This window comes from Equus asinus, chromosome 11, assembly GCF_041296235.1.
Source record: "Equus asinus isolate D_3611 breed Donkey chromosome 11, EquAss-T2T_v2, whole genome shotgun sequence".
NCBI lineage: Eukaryota > Metazoa > Chordata > Mammalia > Perissodactyla > Equidae > Equus > Equus asinus.
Genome location: NC_091800.1, coordinates 80,389,527 through 80,416,688, shown reverse-complemented (window position 1 = coordinate 80,416,688; position 27,162 = coordinate 80,389,527). Strand labels below are relative to the sequence as shown.

At 38.6% G+C, this 27,162-nt stretch overlaps 1 protein-coding gene across 4 annotated transcripts in view; it reads right to left on the bottom strand.

The window, feature by feature from the left end:
• The window catches only part of MYO16 (myosin XVI), a 599,178-nt gene that overhangs the window by 356,495 nt on the left and 215,521 nt on the right, over window positions 1-27,162 (bottom strand). For all 4 annotated transcript variants that reach the window (XM_070520138.1, XM_070520137.1, XM_070520139.1 and 1 more), the window contains exons 5-6: window positions 9,626-9,734; window positions 2,919-3,043 (exon numbers count right to left, since the gene is read on the bottom strand). In XM_070520138.1, the coding sequence (XP_070376239.1) occupies window positions 2,919-3,043; window positions 9,626-9,734 (234 nt within the window). The remainder of the gene's footprint in view (window positions 1-2,918; window positions 3,044-9,625; window positions 9,735-27,162) is intronic.

The following is a 27,162-nucleotide window of genomic DNA, read 5'->3' as shown; positions in this document are numbered from 1 at the left end:
CTGTGATCTTCCAGGGACTACTTCCTACTCTCCTGCTTACTGTTACTTTCCTTGTAAGACGCTCAGAGATGATCAACACAAGATGTAGTTATTATAGAGCAATTATTTGCAATATTTATGTTCTCTATTCAGTAAAAAAAACTCACAAGTAATGCAAAATTGAAGATGGCTGAAAATGAGAGCAATTTATTGCTGTGTATTGATTCTTTCAAGAGCTTCTCTTCTGAAGTATGTAGGTCCTTGTATTTAGCAGTGATTGAAGCATGTATGCTGTTTTCATTTAACAAAAATTAGACTACTGGGGTGAGCATGATGAAGTGTATTCAGAAATTGATAAATAATAATGTATACCCCCAATTACACAATGTTATAAACCATTAGGATCTCAACAAAATTACTTGGGGAAAAAAAAGTAAAACAAAAACAAAACTAAACAAAAAAATAAAGTTATAATATCTTCTGCCAAACAAAGAAACAAAGACTCTGCTGGCTTTCTCCCATGTGTTAGGCATTAGTGCATTACATACATTAAATGAACTATTAATTAAATAGCTCACTCCAATCCAGATTTTGACCCCACCACTCCACTGAAACTGTCCTAGATGGGCAGACCAACGACCTCCACATTATTAAGTCCAATAGCCAACTGCCATCTCCGTTTACTTGGCCTCTCAGCAGTGCCAGAGACTCTATGATTTCCTCCTCATTGTCACACTTCCTTCACTTGGCTCTGGGGACGTCTCATTTTCTTAGTTTTCCTCCTACCTCAGGAGTTCCTCCTTCTCATCTCCTTTCTGGATCTTCCTCCTTTCCTAGGCTCCATGGCTCAGTCCCAAATCCTCTTTCCTTCTGTGTCAAATTCATGATTCCATCCAGGGACAAGACTTCCAGTATCACATACATGCTAATGTTCCCAAAATTGTTTCTCCAGTCTAGACATCTCCTGAATTCCAGACTCAACATCCAGCCACAAACTCAACATCTCTGTGGCGATGGCTAAGAGGCACTTCTAACCTCACCTTTCCAAAACTGGTCCTGCTCCTCCCTGCTCTAAGCTCCCTTCGTCCTCAGCTTTCTCTATCCCATTGGATGCCAACTCCATCACTCCAGTTGTTCAAGCTCAACATACTTGGAGTCATCCTGAAGTCTTTTCTTTCTCTCACACCACATTTCCATCAGGAAAACCCAATGGATCTTCTGTTAAGATAGAGTGAAATCAGCCACTTCTCACCACCTCAACTTCTACCGCCTCTTCCTGAGCCACAGCACCGCTTGCCTGGATCACAGGAACAGTCTCCTGACTGAACTCTTGGCTGCAGTCTTGCCCTCTTACAGCTCATCCTTAACACAGCAGTCAGAGCGAGAGATCCTTTTAGAATGAAAGTAGGATCCGTGTCCCGCCTCTCTTCAGAACTCTCCAGTGTGTTCCCATCTCACTCAGAGTAACTGCCACAGTCGTCACACAGGCCCACAAGACCTTGTGTGATCTAATCTCGGTACCTCTTACTTCTCTCCTATCCTTTACTCGGCTCAGCCACGCTGGCATCCTTGCTGTTTCTTAATCACACTATACCCACTCCCGCCTCAGGGCCTCTGCTCCTATCACTGTCCAGCCTGGAATGCTCCTCCTTCACACCTGCAGTGTGTGCAGACTTCCTTCAGGTCATTACTCAAAACTCTCCTTGTCAGTGACATCTTACCTGTCGGCCTATCCAAAATGTCAACAAAATGCTCAGCACGTCCCTGTCTAGCTTTATTATTTTCTCCTTTGCATTTATCATTAACATGCTATATACTTAGCTCATTTATATTGTATATTATGTGCCTTCCCCAATGAAATGGGAGACCATGACAAAAGGACTTTTGTGGTTTTTGTTCATTATTATTCTGTTCACAGGATGTGGTCAATACATATTTCCTCGATAAGTTAATTAGAATGTTTTAACATTTGAATGTGTTATTTTTCAATAAACTCTAAACATTCCTTGTTTTCTTTTCTTATAGCTTAGAGTTAGATTTTTGATAGTCTCCTGAAACTTATATTCCAAAGGCTGAAAGCAACATCTAAGAAGAGAATTCCATCTGGAGGTCTCAAGGCACACAATCGACATTTAATACATCAAAAAATTTGTCAGATCTCACAAAATTCTCATGCATTGAGTTCAGTCACTTCCTCCATCTACTGTGTTCAGCCTCACGCCATAGCTTTCCCGTGGCAGAAACCGAATCACTGCCTCCAGCCCCTTCTGTGCGCCGCGTGCTTCATAGCTTCATCTTCTCTTCCGCTGCCCTTGTTTACTCTCTTTTTTGTTTTTCCCTGTTTTTTCCATTTATGTCCACCATATTAATTTTAACCTCAGCACGCCTAGTCCAAGTAAATTTTATGGGTCGATAGGGCCAAATGTTCTTATTTAGATGATTAGACATTGTGCTTATATTAAAATTAATCCAAATTTAATTGTTCTGTTTTTAATTTACTGCAGCTGTGCCTGATAGCAATAAAAAAAGTAATGACGTTTGCTTGAATTTAGAAATTCATTTACCAGAGTAACTCACAGTTTGTTTTGCTTAAAATTAAAATGAAAACATTCTCCTACAAGTTCCATCTCAACAATCACATTGACAAAGAAATGCATTAAAAATTTATAAATCTGTAGGAAAACACACAGAGAAGGCAGGCTTGAAGAAAATATATCAACATCTAAACATTGTTTTCTCTGGGTGGTGGCATAAGTGATTTGCATTTTCCTCTTTGCATATTTATGTGTTTTCCAAAATTTCTACAATGAATATGCATTACTTTTATTATCAGGAAAAAATACATTACTTAAAAGTTAACTATATCCAATTCCATAGTTTAGAAATCAATTTAAATTCTCTATTTAAGCAATATTTCTGAGTCAGGAATGTTCACTTACCAGAGTCACTCCTTCATCATTTTTCTCGTTAACATTTCCTCCACACGATAAGAAGTGTTTGACGTCGGTTAACATGCTCATTGGCCTCTGAAGTTTCATCTGGCGCAGTGAGGTCAGATCCACTCCTAGGGGAAAAGGAGCTTTTCAAACAGAATGTAGAGATGCTTCTCAGCAACTAGGGGTCAAAACTTAGTTTTATCTTACATTCTTTCAACATGTTCTTCTTTGAAGTCCCTCTCCCACTTTGAATTCTCAAAGCGTCTATAATTATTTGTCCTGGCATCCATCCTATTTTCAGCTAGAGTATGGTCTTGAATAATTTCCTCTTACTATAGCCCAAAGATGGGATACAATGCTTTATATATGCCAGGCTCTCAATGGATATCGGTTTTCGTATAAATAATTAATACACACTGCCCCGGTATCTTTAAGTACTTGAATTGAATTAAGGTGAGTCATAAAGATATAGTTTTTGTTCTCTTTGATTTTCTGGCCAAAATAGTTGCTCCTAAAAGCAATGTAGTATCCTGGGATAGAAAAAGGACTTTAGTGGAAAAATCTAAATAAAGTCTGTAGTTTAGTTAATGGTATTGTACCAATGTCAACCTCTTAGTTTGGACAAACTAATCTAATCTCCATGGTAGCTTATATCTCTGCATTTATGCATCCCTGTTCCTAGCATTGGTTCCAGGACAAAATAGGCATTTACAAAGGGGAAATAATCCATCTTATTCCAAGTGAAAGCAATAATGATGATGACGATGACATCTCCCTCTCAGCAAGTATTTGCTATGAACCAGCCACTATTCTGAGCACTTTCTATCTCTTGTCTGATTGAGTCCTTGCTGCAAACATGGAGAGAGATCAGGGCACAGTGGACTCGAGCACAGATGCTGGAGGGATCCTCCTGGCCGTGCTGAGTCTGTGACTGACTTCCCCAGGGTGACTTTGGGAAAGCTATTCAACATGTCTGGTCTTCTGTATACTCAATCACTCAGATAACAACATACATCCCAATGGAGCAAAGCTATAGGTAATATTTATAAGATCTGTCTACACGGCAGAGACCATATTAGCACGTTGCCTCTGTGCTATCATTTTCCCCTTAGAGCCCACCAGGTCTGCCTTACTGCATAGCCTGTTCTCTGAGTCTGGATGGACACAGAGCACAGGCGCTCAGGAGTCAGCCTGCCTGGGTTTTAGTGCTGTGTCTTGCACTTAAACTATTTGTGCCAATGAGGGCAGGCAACTTTTCCTCTGCCTCAGTTTCTCCATTTGCAAAATGGAGCTGAAACTTCTTGTTTCACTAGTTGTGAGGAGAATGAGTTAAAACACATAAAGAAAATAAATAGTATTTAGCTTGCAGTAAGCACTCAATAACAGTGAGCTGTCATTATTAGTCAGCCTTCTGGTATAGGGATTACATGCTATTCATTTAGGGAGATTTTCTCTGTTATAAGGAGGCAGAGAGAAACCAAACAAAATAAAGCAAAACGCAATATTTGAATAAGGTACCTTGTTCAAACACTCTGTTCAAAGCCAACCCATTTAGCAGAGAAATGAAAGAGGAACCCATTAACCATACCTCTGCTTCTGAGCCATCGTGCCCCATTTCAGAAGAACTGACACATTTCCCTTACAGGCACATCTGAGGTTTGTTAAGAACCAACTAAAACCGTCACTCTATTCTCATTTTTAGGATAATGGAATTTGACATGTGAGTTAACTTGGGAAAATATTATTTCTCAGATGCCAGTGTTCAATTTTGCACATTGAAGCAGCAGAAGGATCTGATGGTTACCCTACTCCAAGGCTACATTATTTTAACTTTTATAATGTTGCAAAGTTTACTGAAGTGGTATATATCTTTTAGATAATTATTTAAACTGTAATTAAAATTGAGTGATAAAAAAAGATTGGGTTCAGGGCCAACCTGGTGGCGCAGTGGTTAAGTTTGCACGTTCCACTTCAGCGGGTGGTCTGGGGTTTGCCAGTTTGGATCCCAGGTGGGGACCTATACACTGCTTGTCAAGCCATATTGTGGCAGATGTCCCACATATAAAGTAGAGGAAGATGGCCACGGAGCTTAGCTCAGGGCCAATCTTCCTCAGCAAAAAGAGGAGGCTTGGCAGCAGATGTTAGCTCAGGGCTAATCTTCTTCTTCAAAAAAAAAAGAAAACAAAAGATTTGGCTCAAAGATAAAAGAGAAATTAAGACAGAGAGGTTAGCTATCACTTATTTCAGACTCATTTAAGTACAACACATTATGGGAAAACAATCTATTTCTGGTCACTGTTGTGAAGATATCAGAGTAGAATACTATGACATTGTCTTAAAAATTAATTTTAAATCAAATATGATACCAAATAATGTGATTCTTAGATTTTTGTTATATGTTCAGGAAAAAAGAACAAGTTTATTTCTGGTAATACAATAGAATGGAAATTCCCTCTCTTTTTGGTCAAAAAATTTCTTAAGCTCCTCCTGGCAAACACGGCTACAGCCCATAAGAAGTCTATTTCATAATGGATAATGGGCCAATCCTCTCTTCTTTCAAAGAAACTAGGTTTCATTTCCAGACTCTTTTCTGAAAAAAAAAAATTGATGTAAGTCCTGCTTAGATTTATTATTTTGACAGGAATTTGGTAATTTCTTCAAATTTAGGAAGTAAGAAATAAAATCATTTACCTCAAATTCACAAGTTATTCCATGTGATATTAATTACTGCTATCTGATTACATTTGATAATATCAATAGAAGCTCATGCAAAACTGAAACTACATTAACACCTTGAGTCACTCTCAAACCTATCTGAACTTTCCTTATCTGTCCCTCATAAGATAATACTGTTTTTTTTAACAATTCAACTTTTCCTTTTCTCCATGATCCATTTCGTATTGAGGGTACTGTATGCCTCAATTATAGATAATTTTATCATGATGCTGACTATGATATGACCCATCCCATGATCTTAGCATAAGATTCCCTAAACCCCTAGAGTTGAATCTAACCCCAATTTTTGTCTCCATAGTAAGCTTCCCAAGAGATCCAACACTTGAAGGAAGCAAAAAGAGTTGAGCAGGCAAATCAACAAAGTTGGTCTAGCAAAGAGAAACAGACATGTTCAAGCCCAAAGGATGTTGTCACCCTCTACCCCATCCCTTTCCCCAACCCTGACCACAGGCATAATGTGGGACTGCCCCAAGAAAACTGGGATGCACTGTCACCCTAACAATGGTGATTCTGATCAGGTCAGTGCAGGGATAGTGTTGTGAGTGGACATTTAATAAGCAGAAGAAAGATACAAGGACATTTGTGGACTGATTAACCTGGAGTCCTCTGAAGAATGAATAGGGAGGGCTAAGACTGGAGCAAAAAGACCACTTTCCAAGGCTGGTTCAAAACAGAAAGACCAGGGTTTTAACTAAGCCAGTAACAGGAAGATTGGCAAGGGAGGTGTACGTATTAGACAGATGTAAAGGAAGTAGAATCTGCAAGATTTGGTGACAACTCGATGTGAGAGATTTAGAAGAAAAGTGACGTTCAGATTCTTGGATTCCTGGCTGTAACGGTAAAATGGAATATAGACAGAGTATGAAAGGACAACAATAAGTTCCATATTGGACGTGTTATTTCAAATTGTCTGATAGCCAAGTCAAGATACTTAATAAAATTGCATGTACTAGGCTGAAGGTCTTGAATGATATCCAAGCTACAGGAATACTCTTGGGAACAGGCAGATGGTAACAATGCAAGGAAGAGGGTGAGATAAGCTAGGAACAGTGTGGAATGATAGAAGATACTCAGAGACAAAGCCCTAGGAACCACCCACATTTGGAATCCACGGCGTCTGGACGTCCAATGGTGCATACAAAGCAAACTAAGCAGAAGCTCAAAGAGAAGGGAAGAAAACTATGGAAATATCATTGCAGGTAAGAGAGGTTTCATAGGAGAGTGTGATCAAGGTTATCCAATGTCACAGGACATGAGGATATAGGAGGACGGAAGTGATGGCTGAGTAGAGTACCAAGGAGGGCAATGGCAGTCATTGTAGGGACATTGCCATGGATCCACAGGGGCAGAAGCTGAACTTCAGTGGGCTGAGTGGGGGAGATTAGGAATTCAAGAGAATAAACATGAGCTGCTTTTCCTGAAAGGATGAATTTAAAAGGAAGGAGAAAGGGCAGTGGGTGATGATGTATGTAGAGCAAAGTAAAAACTTTTGTTTTATTTATTTTTCAAGGACTTGAAAAAAATTATATAGGTATTTTTCCCATGGCGAGCATCTGTCCTGGACCACCTCGAGCTCTCCCAGCAGTGCTTTCTTTCTTTGCTGGTTCATTTTACAATCAATTGCTTTCCTTGAATGCCATCTGGTTTGCCTAGCACTGGAGATTTAATATGCATCAAATGCTCGATCAGCCTCCATGGCTGTCTCGTTTTCCAGCCCAGGAAGCTGAGGCGGTGAGCCGAGGTTAATTGCTGTGCCCGGGTGTACAGTGTACGTCAGCAGTGACAGTACAATTAGAACTTGTGACCAGCGATTTTCCATGTAATCAGCTTGCTCACGACCTCACCTGCCTCCTGCCACATGTGTCCTGATGTGACAGCACGATAAGTACTCTGATTTGAAACTGTATGATGCAGAGCACAAATTCAAATATTGCAACCACCTGGTTATAAGAATGCAGTGCTGAAACACCGGGTACCAAATAATCATAAAAATCTCATCTCAGAATATTGGAAATTTCTAAGGACATCAGCCCACACTGTCAGAACAGATAACTCTAAATGTGCACCAACAAAGGGACCAGAGAATAAATCGTATTAGACAGTATTTACTGGAATTATGGCAGCTGAGACAGATAAGTAGGAGGGACACTGGCAGAAATGGAACCAGATTGTGAATGAGGTGAGGGAGGGGCAAGACGGATGGGAAGGCAGAAGCCAGTGTGACAGCAGTGACAAATGGAAAACAGAATTAAAAATTTAAGAGATATTAAATTGAATTTGTTCCAGTAAACATGTATTTTACAAACTGATTGTGACAGCCATCGTTGTGACAGATTTTCTCGTAACTATTCAGAGTCAGTAACTTCCTCTCCTTTTTTTCCCTTAATCATTTTTAAAATCAAACTCTCAAAGGATTGCACGGATTTTTCTTTACATAAGACAGATAATACTGCTTCTGCAAATACTAACATTTCTTATCGAACAAAATCCTTTAATGAGTTGGAAGGTTTATAAGTAACGTTGATTCTTTTGCAAATAAATATACTTATTTTAGTTTCCAAAGAGAAATGTTTATTACTGTGCCTATTAGAAATTCAGGACGATCAGAAGAGCAGGAAGCAATCCTATGGAACTGGCACAGCTAAATAAAACACAGCCAAGTCCTTCATTCCAATGCAGAATTGGGCACTGCCAAGTCCGATTTTGCAGAGGTCCAAATAATAAACTTCTCAAGAGTGGAATGTGCATAACTTTGAGCATCATTCATTTTAGAAGTAATAGAATCTGTCTTCAACAAGTCACAATGGACAAGACGTGAAGAAAGCATGCCATTTCCCATGTAGGTGCGAGAACAAGGAGGGAGGGAGATGCCGAGGGAACCAATGGCTACACCACACAGCCTGCATCCCATGCCGCTCTGTCACCCAAGCCTTAAGGGTGACCTTCAGTGGCACAGCTCTGCTCACATTTTCTGTAATGAAGATAATAGTATCTACCTTGCTTTCAGAATTAATGAGACTATATTTTAAGAATTCATGGCTGCTAAGTACTAATTATTATTATTCCAAGCCACCCCATCCTTTGATACAAGCGATCTGGAGGAGGCAAAAAGCAGAGCGAACAAAGAGGCAGATGTGGGGCTTTCTTAGAGGCGAGAAGGATAGAGTCAGAAGCACAGTGTGGCTCTTGAAATTCTTAACCTTTCTCTGACAGAAGATTATACTCAAAGGGATTGGAATTTCTTTGCTGTTATTTATACTTAAAAAAGAGAAAGAAAAAAAGAAGGGGCCATTTCTTTAGTTTAATATCATATCAGGCTCAAGGTTTCAAGTACCTCCCACTTTGCTGATGCTGAACTTACTCATGAAATTATATGCTGAGACTGTGCAATTAAACGTTCTTCGTCAGTGAACACATTTGGGGGCTCAGCCGCATCTTTGCAGGCTAGCATCGTGATAGTGGGGCTTTCTTCTAACAACGTTTGTTTTTCCAAGTGTCACTACGAGTGGATGCTGGGATGCTGTGCAAACTGCCCCTGACTTAAGCCTTCACTTACCTGCGTGTAATTGTTCCGAGGACCATCTGCTCCTAAGAGAATACACTTCAGATGACCTTGCTCTCATTAACTCAAAATTCAATTGTGCTGGTTCACTTCCCTTCCCATCCCAGTGGAGAACAGATTATAATTACAAAGACAGTCCCACTAATTATGGACTTTAGATGCTTGTTAAAATGTTCCTTCATTGTTGGCCTCTAGATTTCTGCTGGCGTGCAAAACTGCATTGACTAGATCCAAGATGCATTGCAGTAGGGGCAATGAAATGCTGTATAGACCTATCCTTATTTGACACAATCTAGGGAAACTGCACCACTCTAAAATCATGTAAGCACACCTAAAAATGTATATACACGTATCATTCTACCACTGTATCTTTTCATCTATCTTTCCATGGTTTTTCAAAGCATCAGCCCACCATTTTCATCCAGATAGGCCAATAGGATAGAGCTCGATTCCGTCCCTTCTACGGCATAGTCCAATGGGATATTTCCATTGACATCCTGCAGAAGGACATTGGCTCCAGCCTGTGAGTGAAAAGAACAAATATAACATCATGTATAGGTTAACACAGAAAGCTGATCAAAATTTCATTTCTATCTTAGTCGAGAAACAGACCAGAAAAGTTTACATTAGATATAACCCTGCAGAATCATGTAAGAAACTGGAATTAATTTTTAAGACAAATACATGCAATATGTTGTGAGAAACCCTGATGGTCTAAAAATATTCAACAGATCCTTACAAGACCTTAGTCCCAAACACTTCTGCCCACCCCTCTTTCTAAACCCTAAATATCCAATCCATGGCTGCTGAACCACGCATGCCTCTGAGCTGGCTGCCCCATAGCCTGTCTTGTTTCTAACACAACAGAAGTGTCCCCTGCCTTCAGAGAGTCGAAATGGCAAAGTCTTCTATGAACTCAGTCTGACCTGCCCCAAACTATCCTATTAAATCTTTAGGCACCTTGCTCTCCACAGAAACTCATCTGAGAGCTGTTCTCATACTATGATGTTCTAATAAAGGCTGGGGCTAATGGCTTCTGGTTAGTTTTTCTCTTTCCAGAAAGTGTTTTATAACAAAAAATATAATCTGAAGACATTAATGGATGGAGTATATTAATTATGGCTATGATACGTCTTTCAGCTTCACATGTCCTCCATCAAGCACCTCTGAGCATCCTGAGCACCCTTTGCCCATCCCAGCTTAAGTACAGTAACAGAGGGGCCAGCCAATGGTGGCATAGTGGTTAAGTTCGCACATTCCACTTCAGCGGCCTGGGGTTCACAGTTCAAATCCCGGGTGCGGACGTACACACTGCTTATCAAGCCACGCTGTGGCAGGTGTCCACATATGAAATAGAGGAAGCTGGGTATGGATGTTAGCTCAGGGCCAATCTTCCTCAGCAAAAAGAGGAGGACTGACAGCAGATGTTAACTCAGGGCTAATCTTCCTCCAAAAAAAAAAACCCCAAAATACAATGATAGATGTGCTTTTGCTCTTAAAAAATTGGTTACATAAATTGCCACCATTGCTCCACATTCTTTAACGAGCTCCATAAAATTTATCAGGCATGGTTTGCACATTTTCTCCAAGGGCATGGCATGAACATGTACCCATTGTCCAAGATTTCTCATGTGCCTCTCACTAACATGTCATTAAACTCAGGCCAGACAAATGAAAGTTCCCCCTATCCTTTTTACTGAATAGGAGTCTGTATTGCAATGTTAATATAGTTAATATAGCTCATATAATATCCAAATTCATAACTTTACAGAAAAAAGTATGTCACACTTATAACCTTACATATTAAAATGTGGGATTTTGCCTTTTGTTATTATATATATGCCTATGAGTATATATATATAAATAGCTTGTATATATATACATATACAGGTTTTCCAAAGGACTGCTCTAAATATATTATAAAAACAAAACAAGGGGCTGGCCCGGTGGCACAGCGGTTAAATTTGCACATTCTGACTCGGGGGCCGGGGTTCGCCGGTTCGGATCCCGGGTGCGGACATGGCACTGCTTGGCAGGCCATGCTGTGGTAGGCGTCCCACATATAAAGTAGAGGAAGATGGGCATGGATGTTAGCTCAGGGCCAGTCTTCCTCAGCAAAAAGGGGAGGATTTGTAGCAGATGTTAGCTCAGGGCTAATCTTCCTCAAAAAAAAAACAAAAAAAAAAACCCAAAAGAAACAAAAGGTAGATTAAAGTGGTCAAATACCCCATATTTTAATATTTTCCCTCCAGATAAACTGTGTTGCCTATTTCACCATCTTAACTGTACCACATTACATTTTCTATAACCATATAAAGATACTCTTTATTTGAATAGAGCAAGTTATATCTTTCAGATTTTCACTTATCTGAGGAAAACATGTAATTTTAAGGTACTAATGACTTCAAATTATCCTGCTAGTGCATTTAATTTTGGTTTAGTTATTCAGAGTTTGCAAAGAAATTACTTGAGGCAGTATTCTTAAGTAGACTTTGCTAAAGATTCCTTTCCTTTAATCTTCAAACACAAAAATAAGATTTTGCATACCTGCTCAAGCATTAATTGTTAAAGAATCAATTAAGACATAGAACTGCAGGGTGTTGTTACTGATTTCAACACTGATAGGTGGGAGATAATCAAGTTATTCTTTTTCTCCCAATACAAAAATCTTTCAGACAGAATCTTATCTATGCCAAACATCTGGGCACAAGGCGACAATGAACATAATTAAGAGTCATATATTATCAATAACAGCAAAAACAAATAGGAGAGCAACTTCGTGTCCAGGAAGGTCACGCACTTGGAGAGAATATTTTCTATTCTTTAAGAAGTCACAAAGCTCTTTCAAAGAAAGTCTGAAATTGAATCATGGCGCTGAATATTTTCACTGGGCTCATTCATTGAAATTGAAATAGTCACCTGCTCGTCTGTGCTGCTGAATTACCAGGTATTATTCCTTATATAAAAGTTGGACTTCCCTGGGGGCTGGCAACTTCCCTAACCACAGAGCCCATCTTATTCCTCTTTATATTCCCAACACTTACTACAGTGCCTGGCACGTATTAGGTACCAAAAATGATTTATGGATACAAATAGAAAAATAAGAAGCCAAACACTGAACTTAACCTAATTATTAAAAATTGAGGCAAAGAGTTGTAATTTTCCTAATAATTCTTTTAAACTAAATTTTGACCTCTATTTTCAAGGATGTATATATACAATTTCAAAATCACTACGTGCATATGTATGGGTCCCATCTTCTCTCTTTCCAGATGGATGACATTTGTGAAAGACTCTTTCTTTCCTTCTTTCTCTCTCCCTCTCTCCCTCCCTTTCTTCTTTTTATTGCCACTGGACGTGGGTGACAGTGCCCGACCTGCGGTGGCCCTGGAGCTCTGCCCCCACTGCCTCTGCTCCTGGCAGATGTCCCTAGATGGGCTGGGCTATGTGTAATAAGAACATAGATCCTAAAGGATCCCCTGAGAAGCTGTATTTCTTGAATTAGAATTCTGAAACTGTACATCTATTTTAAAAAACACCCTTGATAAGATTCATGGTTGATTAGCATTCTTAGTCTAACTCAAGTATTAATGCTCAATTTTAGTTGTTAATGGATCCCACTGGAAATACAGAGTTGATGACGTGTAGAGCAGGACTTTTCCTCAAAATGTCAGAAGACCTCTCTCAACACCATCGGGATGGTCTAATTTCTAGCATACGTAAAGGGAAATAATTCTTTACTAGAAATTATAAGGTATTCTGTTAATAATTATTTTAAAAAATACTTTGAACTACTCTGGAATATAAAATAAATTTTCTCAATTTTGTGAAGTTACAGCTAACAAATAATTCAATTCAACAAAAATAACACTCTTGACATTATCTATTTTTATTAAGAGAATTTGAAAAAACATGTATTCAAAAATATAATTTTTTCTCTTCCAAGGCACGATATTCTTAAATATCTTTTTCAAAAATAATGTTCTTTTTACATTTCATATTTCATTGCACTGATGTAAGCACCCACTATATGATTTTTCAGCTATGAATATAAAAGCCAGAGCAAAGTTCTCCTGAACTGGTGCACATATTAATTATATTGTTTCCTTGGCTATGCGTCTCAGTCCTTTCAGTACAGAATGAGAACCCCAACAGTAAACATTGACTTTAATTTTCTCGTGCGTTGGTGTGTGTGTTTGATTTTATGCATCATTGTTTTATTTCAGGTGATGAGAACTAGGAGGAGCTAAGGGGTTTAGACTAGATTTTTAAATACAGGACAAAGAATAGGCAAGCCTGCATTTATTTTATGATACAGAAACAATTGCCTTAGTAATCACTACAAATTTTCTAAATGTGAAATATTTTAAAATAACTGAAGGCTATAAATTATAAAAACATATGGATTAAGAACCATGTGTGTAAAAAAGATATTGAGAATAAAGTAGATGGAAGACATGTATACTTTCCCATGATTCGAGAAAACTAATTTATATTTGGTGCCCATGGATCCCCTAAGCCCTAAGGGTGTGTGTGTGTGTGTGTGTGTGTGTGTGTGTGTGTGTGTGTGTGTGTGTAATATCTTCCTAGTTTACATTCCTATACCCAATCACCAGATGTCAAATTTTTGAAACTGACAGCAGTTATCACCCTTTGTCTCACTGAAAGAAGAAATTCCAAGTTAAGAAAAACTTGCACTAGTAAGAACAGCTCAATGAAAATGTCATCTTTGTGCAATACAGCCTGGGAGGCAACCCTTTCGGTTTGTCTTCAAGAAAATCAGTTAATCACAGCCTGATTGGTTTTCATCAAGAAAATTAAAGTAATCAATGCTACGTGTGCAAAGTCCACAGAAACTCCTCAAACACTTTCTGCGGTGGAGGACTGGACTGTCCCCCCGGGAGCACGGAGTGTATTTCCCCTCCTTCAAGCTGGAAGGCTGCTCCATTTCCAATTCATCACGAACCACGTTCCTGGAGTACTGGCAATGGAGCTCAAAGGTCTCAGCCCCCCATGGAGGGATCTTATTTACTACAGATCAAACGACATGTGAAAAAATAAGTGGACATTCCCGGTAAAGAAACAGTTTATCGGTTTAGTTTATGTAGCAACTTAGCGTCAATGAATATACTTATTTGTTTCATTTAGTAATAATTCTCTAACACACTAACACTGAAATTTTAATGAGAAGTAACCAATGACATTTTAATAAACAGACACCACTTTTTATACGCTAACACTTTTTGGTAATTTTAAATTTTGATGTAAATTCAAGTTTACTCAAAGTTGCAAGAGTAATACATAAAACTCTTGTTTACCTGTTATGGGTTGAATTGTATTCCCCGAAAAAGAAAGGGGGAAGCCCTAAGCCGTCATATGTAGGAATGCGTCCTTATTTGGAAATATGATCACTGCAGATGTAATTAGCTAAGTGAAGCCGAGGTCGTACTGGAGTAACCTACATGGCTGGTGTCCTTATAATAAGAGGGGCATTTGGAGATGAATATACAGACCAAGAGGGAAGATGGTCAGGTGAAGATGGAGGCAGAGATTGGAGGGATGCTGCCACAAGCCAAGGAATGTCTGGGGCCACCAGGAGCTGGAAGAGACAAGGAAGGGTCCTCTCCTAGTGGTCTCAGAGGGAGCAAGGTCCTGCCAACACCTTGATTTCAGACTTCTGGCCTCCAGAATTGTGAAACAAGAAATTTCTGTTGTTTGAAGCCACACAGTCTGTGGTACTTTATGGTGGCCGACCCAGGAAAGATACTTTACACTTTACATAAATTCACCAATTGTTTATACTTTTCCCCTCTTTTTTCTCACTCTCTTTTATTTCTCCTGAATCAGTTAAAATTGAGTTGCCGGCACCATGTCATTTACTCCTAAATGTTTTAGTATGTACTTCACAAGAACAAGGATATTCTCTTGCAAAAAAGTTATCAAAATCAGAAAATTTAGCATTAATAAATGCTATTGTCTAAACCACAGTCTACATCCAAATTTCATTAATTTTTCCAATTCTGTCCTTGATAGCTATTTCCTCCAGCTCAGGATATAATACGGGATCACCCAGTACATTTAGTTGTCCTTTCTCTCCAGTTTCCTTCCATTTGGAACAGTTCCTCAGCCATTTTCTTTAAGACCTTCTCTTATAAGTCCTCACAATCAGATTTTTGGCAGGAAAACCACAGAAGGGATGGCATGCTCTTCCCACAGCATCATAGCAGCAGGTACACGATGTCCTTGGTCCCATCACTGATGAAGCTAACTTTGATAACTTGGTTAAGGGGATGTTGACCAGGCTTTTATACTGTAAAGTTGCAGCTAAGAACCCCTGAGTTCATACTGGTATTAATAAATAAATAAATACCTGAATATAGGGGAAAAGAAAAAGCCCCTCCTTACAAAAGGATACCAACTAATAAATGTAGAAGAAATTACCATTCATTTTGGTAATCATTGATTCAGATGAGAGTCATCAAGGGATGCTAAAACTAGAGTGCAAGTTTGTTCATGAATAGAATATTTACATAGTCCTCAAACATCTTGCCACAAAATATTCCATTTAAATATAAAAATGCTGGCATCTAACACGTTAGGAAAAATAGAAAAATTCTGTGAGTGGATGTTTTGAATTGTAGATGGTTTCTTCTTTCTGTAGAAAATTTTGTATTCATGTGCTACTAGGAAAAAGTGACGGTCATCTCACACTAATATATAGGACACAAGCAATTATTTTAGGTCAGAAAGCATTTTGCAAACTTTAATGACCCAGGGAACTGTTCTTTGAGACCAGAGATCGAGCGACAGAGATTGCCTCGACTCTCTCATGTATTCCAAACGTCCGCGTCGTCTGGACCTCACCCTCTCTCTAACCCATCATCTCCACCGACCTCTGGCTCGCTCTCCCCTGCCCACACAGGCCTCCTCACTGTGCCTGATACATGCCCCACTCCCACTGACGTTATACCTGCTGGCCCAATATTTTCCCCCTTGGGCATCTTGAAATGGCTGTTCTTCTGCAGCCTTCTTCCTAGAATCACTTATCTAAAAGTCCCCATTCTCCAAAACTTCATCACTTGACATTACCTCACTCTGTTCTAATTTCTTACAAAGATGATTATAATCCACTGTCTTAAATACACGTTTATTTATTGATGACATCCCACACTATGTTTTATGCTCCATGAGAGAAACGACTTGGTTATTGCTATATCTCTAGGATCTAATACTGTGTGTAGTACACTCTAAGTGTTCAAGAAGTAATTGTAGGTGAGTACATTATTAATAACATTAAATTATATATTTGTATATATTTTGTCACTGAAAATTTTATATGTTAGAACTTTTGTTTTCTTTTGTGTTCTTATACAACTTTCCTATGATCACTGAAAATTGAATTTTATAGAATTTTCACAGGTCACAAAATATTATCCTTCTTTTAATATTTTCAAGCACTTTAAAATGTAAATTGTAGCTTATGGGTCATATGAAAACAGACAGTGGACCAGATTTGGCCCATGAGACATAGTTTGCTGACCTCTGGAATAGAACATAGATTGTCAAATACAGACGAATACAAGCTGTTAAAGTCTTGTTTGAAATTTGAGCCCCATTATTTGAATTTATTTTCTTTTTCTTCCCACTCTGCTGAGGTATAATTGACATATACCATTGTGTAAGTATAGGATTTACAACATGATAATTTGATATACATATATATTTCATGATTAGAACTTTTTTTTTAAATTAGCAGTTTTAATTCTAGGAAAGCTAACTAGTTCTTAACATGTTTGTGGCCATTTGTATTTCTTTTCTAAGTTATCTTTGCAAGTGCTTTGGCTATCTAAAAATTGGGCTTGTGCTTTTGTTAATATTAAAAAGACTTGCAATTTTTTAGCGCAAATCTTTTGGAGGAGAGAGCAAAAATCCTAAAAACCAATCTCTTAGGAATGCCAAGTGTTCAGGCATGATAAACCATAAAGGCTAATATAACTTAACTTGATTTTCATTATGTTCTCCTCAAATATAATTATAAAATACATTACATAAAATTGTTTTAGTTAAATTTTTTTGAAAATCTATATTAAAAATATTTTATATTCATGTCCTATGGAGTTTGAGGGCATATTAGCATATTAATACCTCTGAGAAGCCCCTCACTAAAGAAACCAGTTAAAGAGTGTCCCCCAATTTTTTCAAATTCATTGACCAATAATACCCAGTCTTTGAGAAATGCAATAATATTCACTGTTGAACTGTTCATGGAGTCTCGTATCACAATAAAACTTGCTATCCTACAGGAAATGCACATTCAAAAGAAAGAAAGATTTAGATAAGAACAGGAAGTCTAAATGGAGTTTCTTATATAGAGGAAGTCCACCAAATTTTAATTATTTATTTTATGCTATCTTGCATTTATTACGGTAAGAACTACCTTTTGGTGAAGCTATTGGAAAATGGAAAATAGAATATTATAACTCAGAGAGCAGTAAAATATGGACACAAAGGGCAAGGGGGTGTTCCACTTACAGGTGGTAGGAAACAGGAGAGTGGGGAAGGGAATTTCAGTGGCATAAAGAAAAGACATGAGGGGCCGGCCTGGTGGTATAGTGGTTAAGTTTGCTTGCTCAGCTTGGGCAGCCTGGGGTTTGCAGGTTCGAATCCTGGGCTCGGACCTAGCACTGCTCGTCAAGCCATGCTGTGGTGGCATCCCACACAAAATAGAGGAAGACTGGCACAGATGTTAGCTCAGCAACAATCTTCACCAAGCAAAAAGAGGAAAATTGGCAACAGATGTTAGCTCAGGGCCAATCTTCCTCGCAAAATAAAAAGAAGAAGAAGAAAAGAAAAGAGTTGAGGCTTGGGGTCAGAGAAGCCTGAAGCCTGGTTCTGAGTGTGCGGTACTGCTCACTGGTTTTGTGACCAAGGGCAAACCATCCACTTCTGCCCTTCAGTTTGCAACATGGAGCCAACTCTTAGTACTGCATGTATATTAGCTACCTTCAGTGTAAGCCCATTCAGTACCCAGCCCAGTGATTGACATAGAGTAGGCGCTCAATAAATTGTAGCTATGCTGAGAAAAATGGTCAGAAGAGAAAGAGTACCATATTAAACAAACTATTTGCAAAGACAATCATGAAGCATAGTCTATTAAATCACCCATCTTCTCATCTGGCATAGTTTTTGGCTAAACATAAAAATGCAATTCTTGAGGGCTAGCCCCTGTGGCCTAGTTGTTAAGTTTGGCGTGCTCTGCTTCAGCTGCCTGGGTTTGGTACGCAGGTGCAGACCTACACCACTCATCTGCCAGTGGCTGTGCTGTGGTGGTGGCTCACATACAAAAAGTGGAAGATTGGTGGTCAATGTTAGCTCAGGGAGAATCTTCCTCAGCAAAAAAAAAAAAAAAAAAAAAAAAGATGTGAATCTTAAAAAGAATGGGACAGAATGAAATAACTGGAAAGAGAGAGGGAAATTCAGACCAGAGCTCCTTGAAATATTGAAGATGGTAGATTACTTCCCATTTTCCCCTCAGTCTTACTATACAATATATTTGACAATACCAGCTTAAGGAAACAAAATAATTTTAGTCAAAGGCAAGAAATACTTATAAAATGTCATTCCCAGGATATGCAGGCCCAGCAATGTTAAGAGTTCCGAGTGCAGTATTTGTAGCAGACCACAACAAATAACAGAATGCCCTCTATTATTACTGTTATTGGAAAAACCCAATGCAACATACACTTTGTAAATCTCTTTCTTAAAAACAACGCTGATGTAACAAAATACATTTATGAGCGATTAAGTGGAAATTTGAGGTACCTCTGAAAGAGATCTCCAAAAAATGACCCGATTCATTTATTTCCAGGGAATTTGCTACTTAGGTCTTTGAAGTCTATCTTGCAGCCAGCGACCCAGGAAAGCACTACAGAACTTTCTCCATTGCTACAACCACTATAGCAGAGTGAAAAGAAAAGTTTCTCTCAGTTCTGTCCTGTGTCTTCAAGGACAAACTCCAAACGAATCACAACAAAGACAGCAGACTGTTATCATAAAAAGAAAAGCAAACCCATAAGAGTCCCCCACAAAATGAAACCTAACATCACAGAGGAAAATGGGTGGCAGATAATGATCCCACAGGGCAACCAAATGCAGTCAGGAATAACCGATGCACGTGTTCTTGTGGAGTATCTACCTTTTCTACCCCGCATTGCTTTACACTCCTTATTATTGTTGAAATGGGCAATTTGTAGGAATGCTATTTTATAAGGATCATTTAGAAGGCAACTCCTCTCATTCTGAAATATTTATGCCACCAAAAGGAACTGGTGAAGAAACTCTTAAACATTGCTTCCCTAAACTGAGGAATCACAATCTCTTTTGACAAAGCTCAGCTGAGACATCACCGTTGAAAGACCCATGGAAGTCAGGGAGAGAGGCTGTCAGGAAGAGTGTGCACCAGCAGAAACCCATAACAGGGTGAATCACCTCTGATGAGCACCCGTGAACAGGGCTGAGAAGGATGGACCCATTATCTTGGCGGAGGCTGACCCTCTTGCATCTGAGTCAAACCAACCAGAGGACTGCTGAACTTCTCCCTGCCCACCATCACGAAAAGTAAGGAACCGGAACTGAAGATTCATACGTCTCCAGTCTCCAGCAGAGACTTTCCCACAGGTTTCCATTGTTTAAGCAGAGAGGAAGAACTAGAAGCACACAACTTTCCTTTGGATTCTAGATTTTTTGGCAGATACCGTAGGAGGCAATGCCATTGGGAAATCTATTTATTGATTAAGGAACTATGTATTAAGCCCTTATTATGATTCGAGTATACTTTGAGATTTTAATGATCACAAATTTTTATGATAAAATATTTAAAACCTCTATTACAACCATTTAAAATTTTATAACAGTTGAAATCACATTGAAACACATTTTTACAGTTCCCTCTATAACTGTCCAGAGGTCAATAATTACTACTTCGGGGGCACATAAATATTTATGTATAGCACCGCTGCCATGCTAAGTAACAAACCATGTTAAGAAAACAAAACACGTAAGAAAAAAAGGTAACTGTAGAAATCCAAAATAACTAGGGTGTGAATAGCATTTATAGTCATACTAAATAAATCTCCACATATTGATATGACAGATGTTTGATGTGATGACAAGGGGAGGACGGGCACACGGCAGAGTGTGGATCTAACGGGGGTTGGGGATGCGCAAATAGAGAGCTGAATCCCTATCTTCCAGAATGAAGATGGAAAACCAAGTTTAGCAATGTAAACAAAATAGATATAAGAACGAGAAGAATCATCTAAAAGAGTTGAAAGTGGTTATATCTGGGAAGAAAAATTATAAGAGAAGGGCAGAATGGAAGGGATGGTCTGAGTTTTCCAAGGATTTTAACAACCTTTGTAACACTATCTGGCTTTTTAAAATATGTTCATGTATAGAAATAAAAACCTAAAGTGAAAAAAACAATGGCATGCATGAAATATTTCTGTCATGAGAGATTTATAGACGTAATCATGAAATGATGTAATTATAGTATCATAAAAATAGGAAAAAGTAATGAAAATTTGTGTAAAGTATCTAAAATAGGATAATGCTTGAGATTTATAATATGCAACTGCATATCATTAAAAATCATGTGGAACAGAAAATTTTAAGGCCTGGAGAAATGCAGGAAATGGGTATAAAAAGACTGGTTACCAAGATATATATGCATGGCACCATATAAATTCAGCATAAATTTTACCTGTGTGGGGAAAAGGGAGAGAAGAGAGGGGGAGATTAAGAAGTACACCAAAAGATATTCAGGGCTGGCCGGGTGGCACAGTGGTTAAGTTCACACGTTCCACTTGGGCGGCCCGGGGTTCGCCGGTTTGGATCCCGGTGTGAACACGGCACCGTGTGGCAAGCCATGCTGTGGTAGGCGTCCTACATATGAAGTAGAGGAAGATGGCCATGGATGTTAGCTCAGGGCCAGTCTTCCTCAGCAAAAAGAGGAGGATTGGCAGCAGTCAGCTAAGGGCTACTCTTCCTCAAAAAAAAAAAAAAGATATTCAGTGATTATCTCTATGGGATACAATTATTAGTGATTTTAAATTTTCTTCTTTACATTTGTGGGTGTCTTTCAATTTTCTACAAGAAACATGTATGATATGTATATTGAGAAATACATTTTTCAAAATAAAAAGTGAACAAAACTATGAAACAAGATGAAAACACATGACCATTCTTATGGCAAGTTTCAAATCTACTGAATCCAAAGATAAGAAGTGAAACTTTAGATAAGTTAATGATTATCTGGTGAGCTAGCTTGAGTAACACTTGAATCAATTAATGGCCACAATGTAATTAAAAGTCAATCTTCTAATTAAAAGATACAATTTTGTAAACAAGTCTATCGAGTAAGCGTTGCTGAGAAAAAGCCAAGGCAAGAAAGCAGAGGTTCCAGGTTAGTAAAGAGCTCGTACGGTTGGGGTAAATTCAACACCATTTCAAGGTACTGCGCCAGTCACTTACGTCACATTTCCTACTAAGCCATTCGTTTCCTCTCGTGTGATGGTTTCGTGTGAACCACACGTTGGTACATCGTAAATACTATTGACTAAGGCCTTGCATGAAAGGGCCTACTCTCCTAAAATTAATTATTCATGTAATTATTCTCCAACACCAGTGTGTTTACTTTGCTTTTTAAAAAGCCTACTTTTCTAATCTGAGCACTCCACATTGCTCTGAGAAAGTATAGCTTTTTCCAGGTCTGTTTATGAACAAACTGAAAACACAGGCAGTTGATATTTTCTGCCCTTTAAAACTTTGCACTAATGGGCTTCACGTGTGATTCATCTCTAGTGCCTTATGGTGCCAGTGCCAACACTTCTTTCTTTTTCTTTCTTTAGTCTAGAATATTCTATTATAGTTTTAATGTTCCGCATTGTAATATTTATGTACATATGAGTGGGAAACCATACAAAATTTAATATCTCCTTACATTTGAGTTATGGATGCAGTTTGCAACTTCCTCAGAATTTGCTTCTCTATGTTTGAATGACTAGCTTCTGTTAATCTTAGTTTTCCAGGTGCCCCAAGGAAATTCTGAAGGCATACTTCCCCTTGACTTTCATGACAATACAAGCTTCTGGTTTGCATTCTAAACCCGGCTTCTCTTTTTCAGTCTTCTTTGTAGCCTCCTGTTTCTCAAACAATCTTTAATCGGTTTACTCTGGACCCTCTTCCAAATGTTCTTTCTTCTCTGGGACCTCACATTTTCATGGGTTGATCTCCTTTACTTGAGGCTTCTGTTATCATGTGTATTCACCTAAGACTTTTCTCTCTCTCCTGAGTTCCAGGACCAACTGCCTCCTAGACATCTCCAGGTGGATGTCTTCCACGGATCCAGACCTTAATATGTTCAAAAAGGAATGCATGGCCCTCTCACATAAAAAGATTTCTCCACTGGTGTTGGCTTTCTTGGTAAATTGCACCATTCCTCCCAATTTCCCAAAAACAGAAAGCTTGGAGTCACTTTTAAATTCCCTCCCCTTCTTTAGCTCCTACATTAAAAAAGTCAACATTACTAATGATTTCAAAATACATCATCATCAAAACATATCATCGTATATCAAAATATATCATCAATATTTCCTTCATTCCCATCGCTACCACCCAAAACCCCCAATCACCTCCCCGAGTTTTATGTAATGTTCTCCCAAAGGCGGTGCCTCCCGGTAGGTGCTCCTTCCATCTTACTCCACCGCTGCCCAGTGTCTCTTAGATGAGGTCAGGCACTCCCTCGCCTGAGCTGCCACAGTAGTGTTTATCTACCCCATCACAGCACTCACTGAAGTTAAGATTGGATGCATGGCATGCACAGAAATGTCTATGTAAATATATTAATGATTATACACTAAAAAAATGAACTAGTGCTTATGCTCATTTTTCACTTTCTCTCCTACACAAGACTATCAATGTTTAAGGCCAGAGATCCTGTTTCTCTTGTTGCTCCTGTATTCTCAGGAGCAAGCAAAGCATCTGGCACATAGAAGACCCTCAACAAGTAATGTGTTAAGGGAGTGAATGAATGAATGAATCCACATCATGAGTTAACCAGAGATATTTTTGAAAATAATGTTTCCATTATTATCTGGACTTTGAGAGGAAGATTCATGACTTACAACTTATTGAGGACCAATTTTATATTCTAAAATATTATTTGGAATTTATATTAGTTCAGAGAATAGAACCTGAGAGAAGTAGGAAATTTGACTGCCATGGGAAAAGTTTAAACCCCTGAGGAACCAAAGACCATCGGAGAGCAGATCTGTCACCAGTCGTCTGCAAGGTAAGGATGTGGGTTCCTCTCCAAACTCAGCCCCTAACCAGTGTCACACCTGGGACAGCTCAAGGAACGCTTTAAAGGAGATGATGGGACAAGATCCTTGCCAAACTCTAAAAATCCCATAATTCTGGTTTTTTTGGTTTTTTTTTTTTTTTTTAGGAAGATTAGCCCTGAGCTAACATCTGCTGCCAATCCTCGTCTTTTTTGATGAGGAAGACTGGCCATGAGCTAACATCTGTGCCCATCTTCCTCTACTTTATATGTGGGGCACCTGCCAGAGCTTGGCTTGCCAAGTGGCACCATGTCTGCACCCGGGATCTGAACTGGCGAACCCTGGGCCGCCAAAGTAGAACGTGTGAACTTAACCGCTGTGCCACCGTGCCGGCCCCTCTGTTCTCTGTTTTTGAGGTCTCCTTTCATATTTTAGTATCTGCAGTTCTCAGATGAGGATACAGAAGTGGTATAAAAAGTATAGGCAATGGAGGTGTTCAAGGTCTTTCCAGTTTACTTGAAGAGTCCAGTTAAATTTACAAAACAATCCACATCAGCACCAACCAGCACAGGAAGACAGTAGATACAGAGAGCTGGTAGAGAGAGGGACAAACACGAACTCTGGAAATAGACCAATCTCAGGGAGTCCCAGTTCTGAAACTTTACTGGCTGTGGAAACTTGGGTAATAGGATCAAGGTGAGGTGTCATCTCACTTTGAGATGAGACTCAAGCAGATGTCTCTTAAAGTGTTTTTTTGTTGAGATTTTCTCATTATCTGTGACCTTCCAATTAATTCTCCCTAATCCCAGACTGACACTCTCAAACATTCTATCCTTACATATTTTCACTACCTGTTAACTCTACTCATAGGTGGTAACAGAGATGATGACATTCAATTGTGGTAGAGTTGACTCCCTGTACAGCGAGCTGCCCTTTTTCCTTTCCCTGGTTTCACTAAGTTTTGCCAGCTTTTAACTGCATTTTATGGCACCCTATATTTGTAAGAGAGTTTTTTAAAAGGTGTCCATGGTCAAACCTATTTGGAAAGCCTTGCATACTCTCTAGCCTCTTATAACTTCACAATGCATCATGGCATTGTGAAGCTGCCATATGTTGGGATGGGTCAGGATGAGATGAGAACTAATTTGTCCAAATACTTTGGGCACTGCTGAGCTAGACAATCAAGTTCCAGGCATGGTCTATAAGCATCTATTAGGATGCACCTTGACTGGGGATGCCCGAAACACTTTGCTATGGTACCCATTTTTATTTACCAGTTTAATCACTTCATAATGGAAGCAAGTGGTAACTGTGTCTCCATGGATGGGGGCAGCAGGACAGCTGAGTATCAGAACTGAAGAAGCAATTCTAGAACCAGCTACAGGGTGGGAAAAGCAACAATTTAGGTTGGACCTATTTCTAACAGTTCTTTAAGAGAACGATGTGTTGGATGATCTTACAGCTGTTATAGCTGTTTTGTGTTTCCTGGCAAAGATATCTTATATCTACCACCAAGCCTATGACCATAATGATCCTACCATCAAATGCCTTCCTTCCTTCTGCTATATTTAGAAATTAAACTTACAGATTTATTCCATTTCTACTTCTTCTTGACTGACAGAAAATCCTTAGTGATAACTAGATATTCTTTGGCATCATTTTGAATTAGTTTTTTCGAAATTTACTTTCTTGGACCAAAGAAAACTTATCTTTTACTCTATATATTCTTTATTCATGTATACATTCCCACTTGACTTAATAGTCCTTAAAGTTTTAACCCAAAGTCTTTGCTAAAAGTCTTCAATTATTATAGAAAGGACTATAAGCACTTTTGCCTGCCAAATTCTCCAATTCTCCCCCTGAATGTTTTCTTTTATATTCTATATGCCCAGGGCAGTCAAATTGAATTAAATTTAAATGTCTTAGTTCTATCACGCTTTTTCCACATCATTTCTTTGATATGACATGCCCTCACCTTCTTTCTCATTTTCCAGGTAATGCAGTTGCGGCATTTCTCCTGAGTCTTAACTTGCCAACAACTTAACAAACAGTACATAGTAACTTGTGTCTACGAGATCAAATATCAAAAATATGCAAATGGTAATAAAAACAACTGAATAATGTGTGTGTTTTATGCAATGGTAATTCCTACTCCATCTACATAAAAGCAACTAAAAATTATTCACATTTTAACATAGAATTCCAAAATTCTGTTAAAACATCTGCAAGTTATCCAGCTCTTAAAGTAAAATCTTTAGAAGGCTTAGACGTTACTATTTTTTTCTTTAGCAGATGACAATCCTTAAAAGAACATAGCCTACAAAATCAGTGGAAGAGTGATTTTCATTTGGCAAGTCTTAGCTGGAGCTTTCTGAATTAAATTATATATGTAAAAAAGTATAGATCTCATAACATCTTCATTGAAAATGATAAAATACCTAAAGTGTAAATTACCTAACATATTTCCATTAATATTAAAATACCCAAATCTGGCTGTTGTAATAGATACAATATCGAAAAAGAAATGAGTGTCAAGAATCATGAATGAAGAAACAGGTATTACATGAAAGCATCAATCAAGAATATGCACTATTCTGGGTCTGATATTTATGAGTCCAAAAAAATAAGCGCATAGTTTGCACTATCCTGGTATAAAAAAGCACTTTTAAAATGAGGTTTAAAGATTGAATGTTTCTTTAAATTTAAATGTGAAGGAATTCTTGATTTTGTGGAGCTTGATTTATTAACAAACATCACACTCAACTCCCCAAGATGAGTTCTGAATTGAATAAAAAATACTCCATCATCCACATCTAACAGCTAGTGTGACAGCCAGGGCTGCTCTTCTGATGGAGTCAGAAGACGAAAGGGGGACCACTGACGACAAATCAAAAGACAGACATTTCTCCATCTGCTCGAGCACATGCGAATGACTTGATCCTTTTCCTCTCTCTTTGCTAAAAAGATTGCGTGATAATCAAGCGACCTCAGAACTAAGCTGTCTTAATAAGAGTGATCTCCTACAGAGGTGGTTCAATTAAAGTCATAGGCAATAAAATAAAAACTTATAAACGAGCTCTACCTAGAGGATACACAGCTAGGACAAATCCGCATGGGACACTAGTCATCCATTTACAGGGAATAAAAATTGAGAAAAACACAACTTGAACCAAAAGTTAAGGCACTGAAGCGCTGACACATTGGCAGGCCTCTGGGCTGTGGCTTCTCCCTCATTAAGCAGTTGCATGTGGTCTGTTAGAACAGTGCAGACATAAGTGGCAACACGACAATACTGAAATACAAACATATTTTAAAACCAGCTTTATCATGAATTGGATTCTAAGTGTGACTTCAAGAACTTAGATGACAGATATTTTTGATCTATCTGTACCTTCCAACCATCAATATGTGTTGGAAACTCCTATTATAAATTAGTTTTCTGCGGTAGGAAAGGAATACTGCAGAGACAGTGAAAGATCAAAATTTCAAAGCACTGCTTCCACGTGGAATTTATCACAGATGCAATATGCTTGGAAGTGAGTGGGTACTTCAATGATATTGGTTTAATGTAATATATTTACCTAAGAATTTTCTTAGCAATAAATCATCC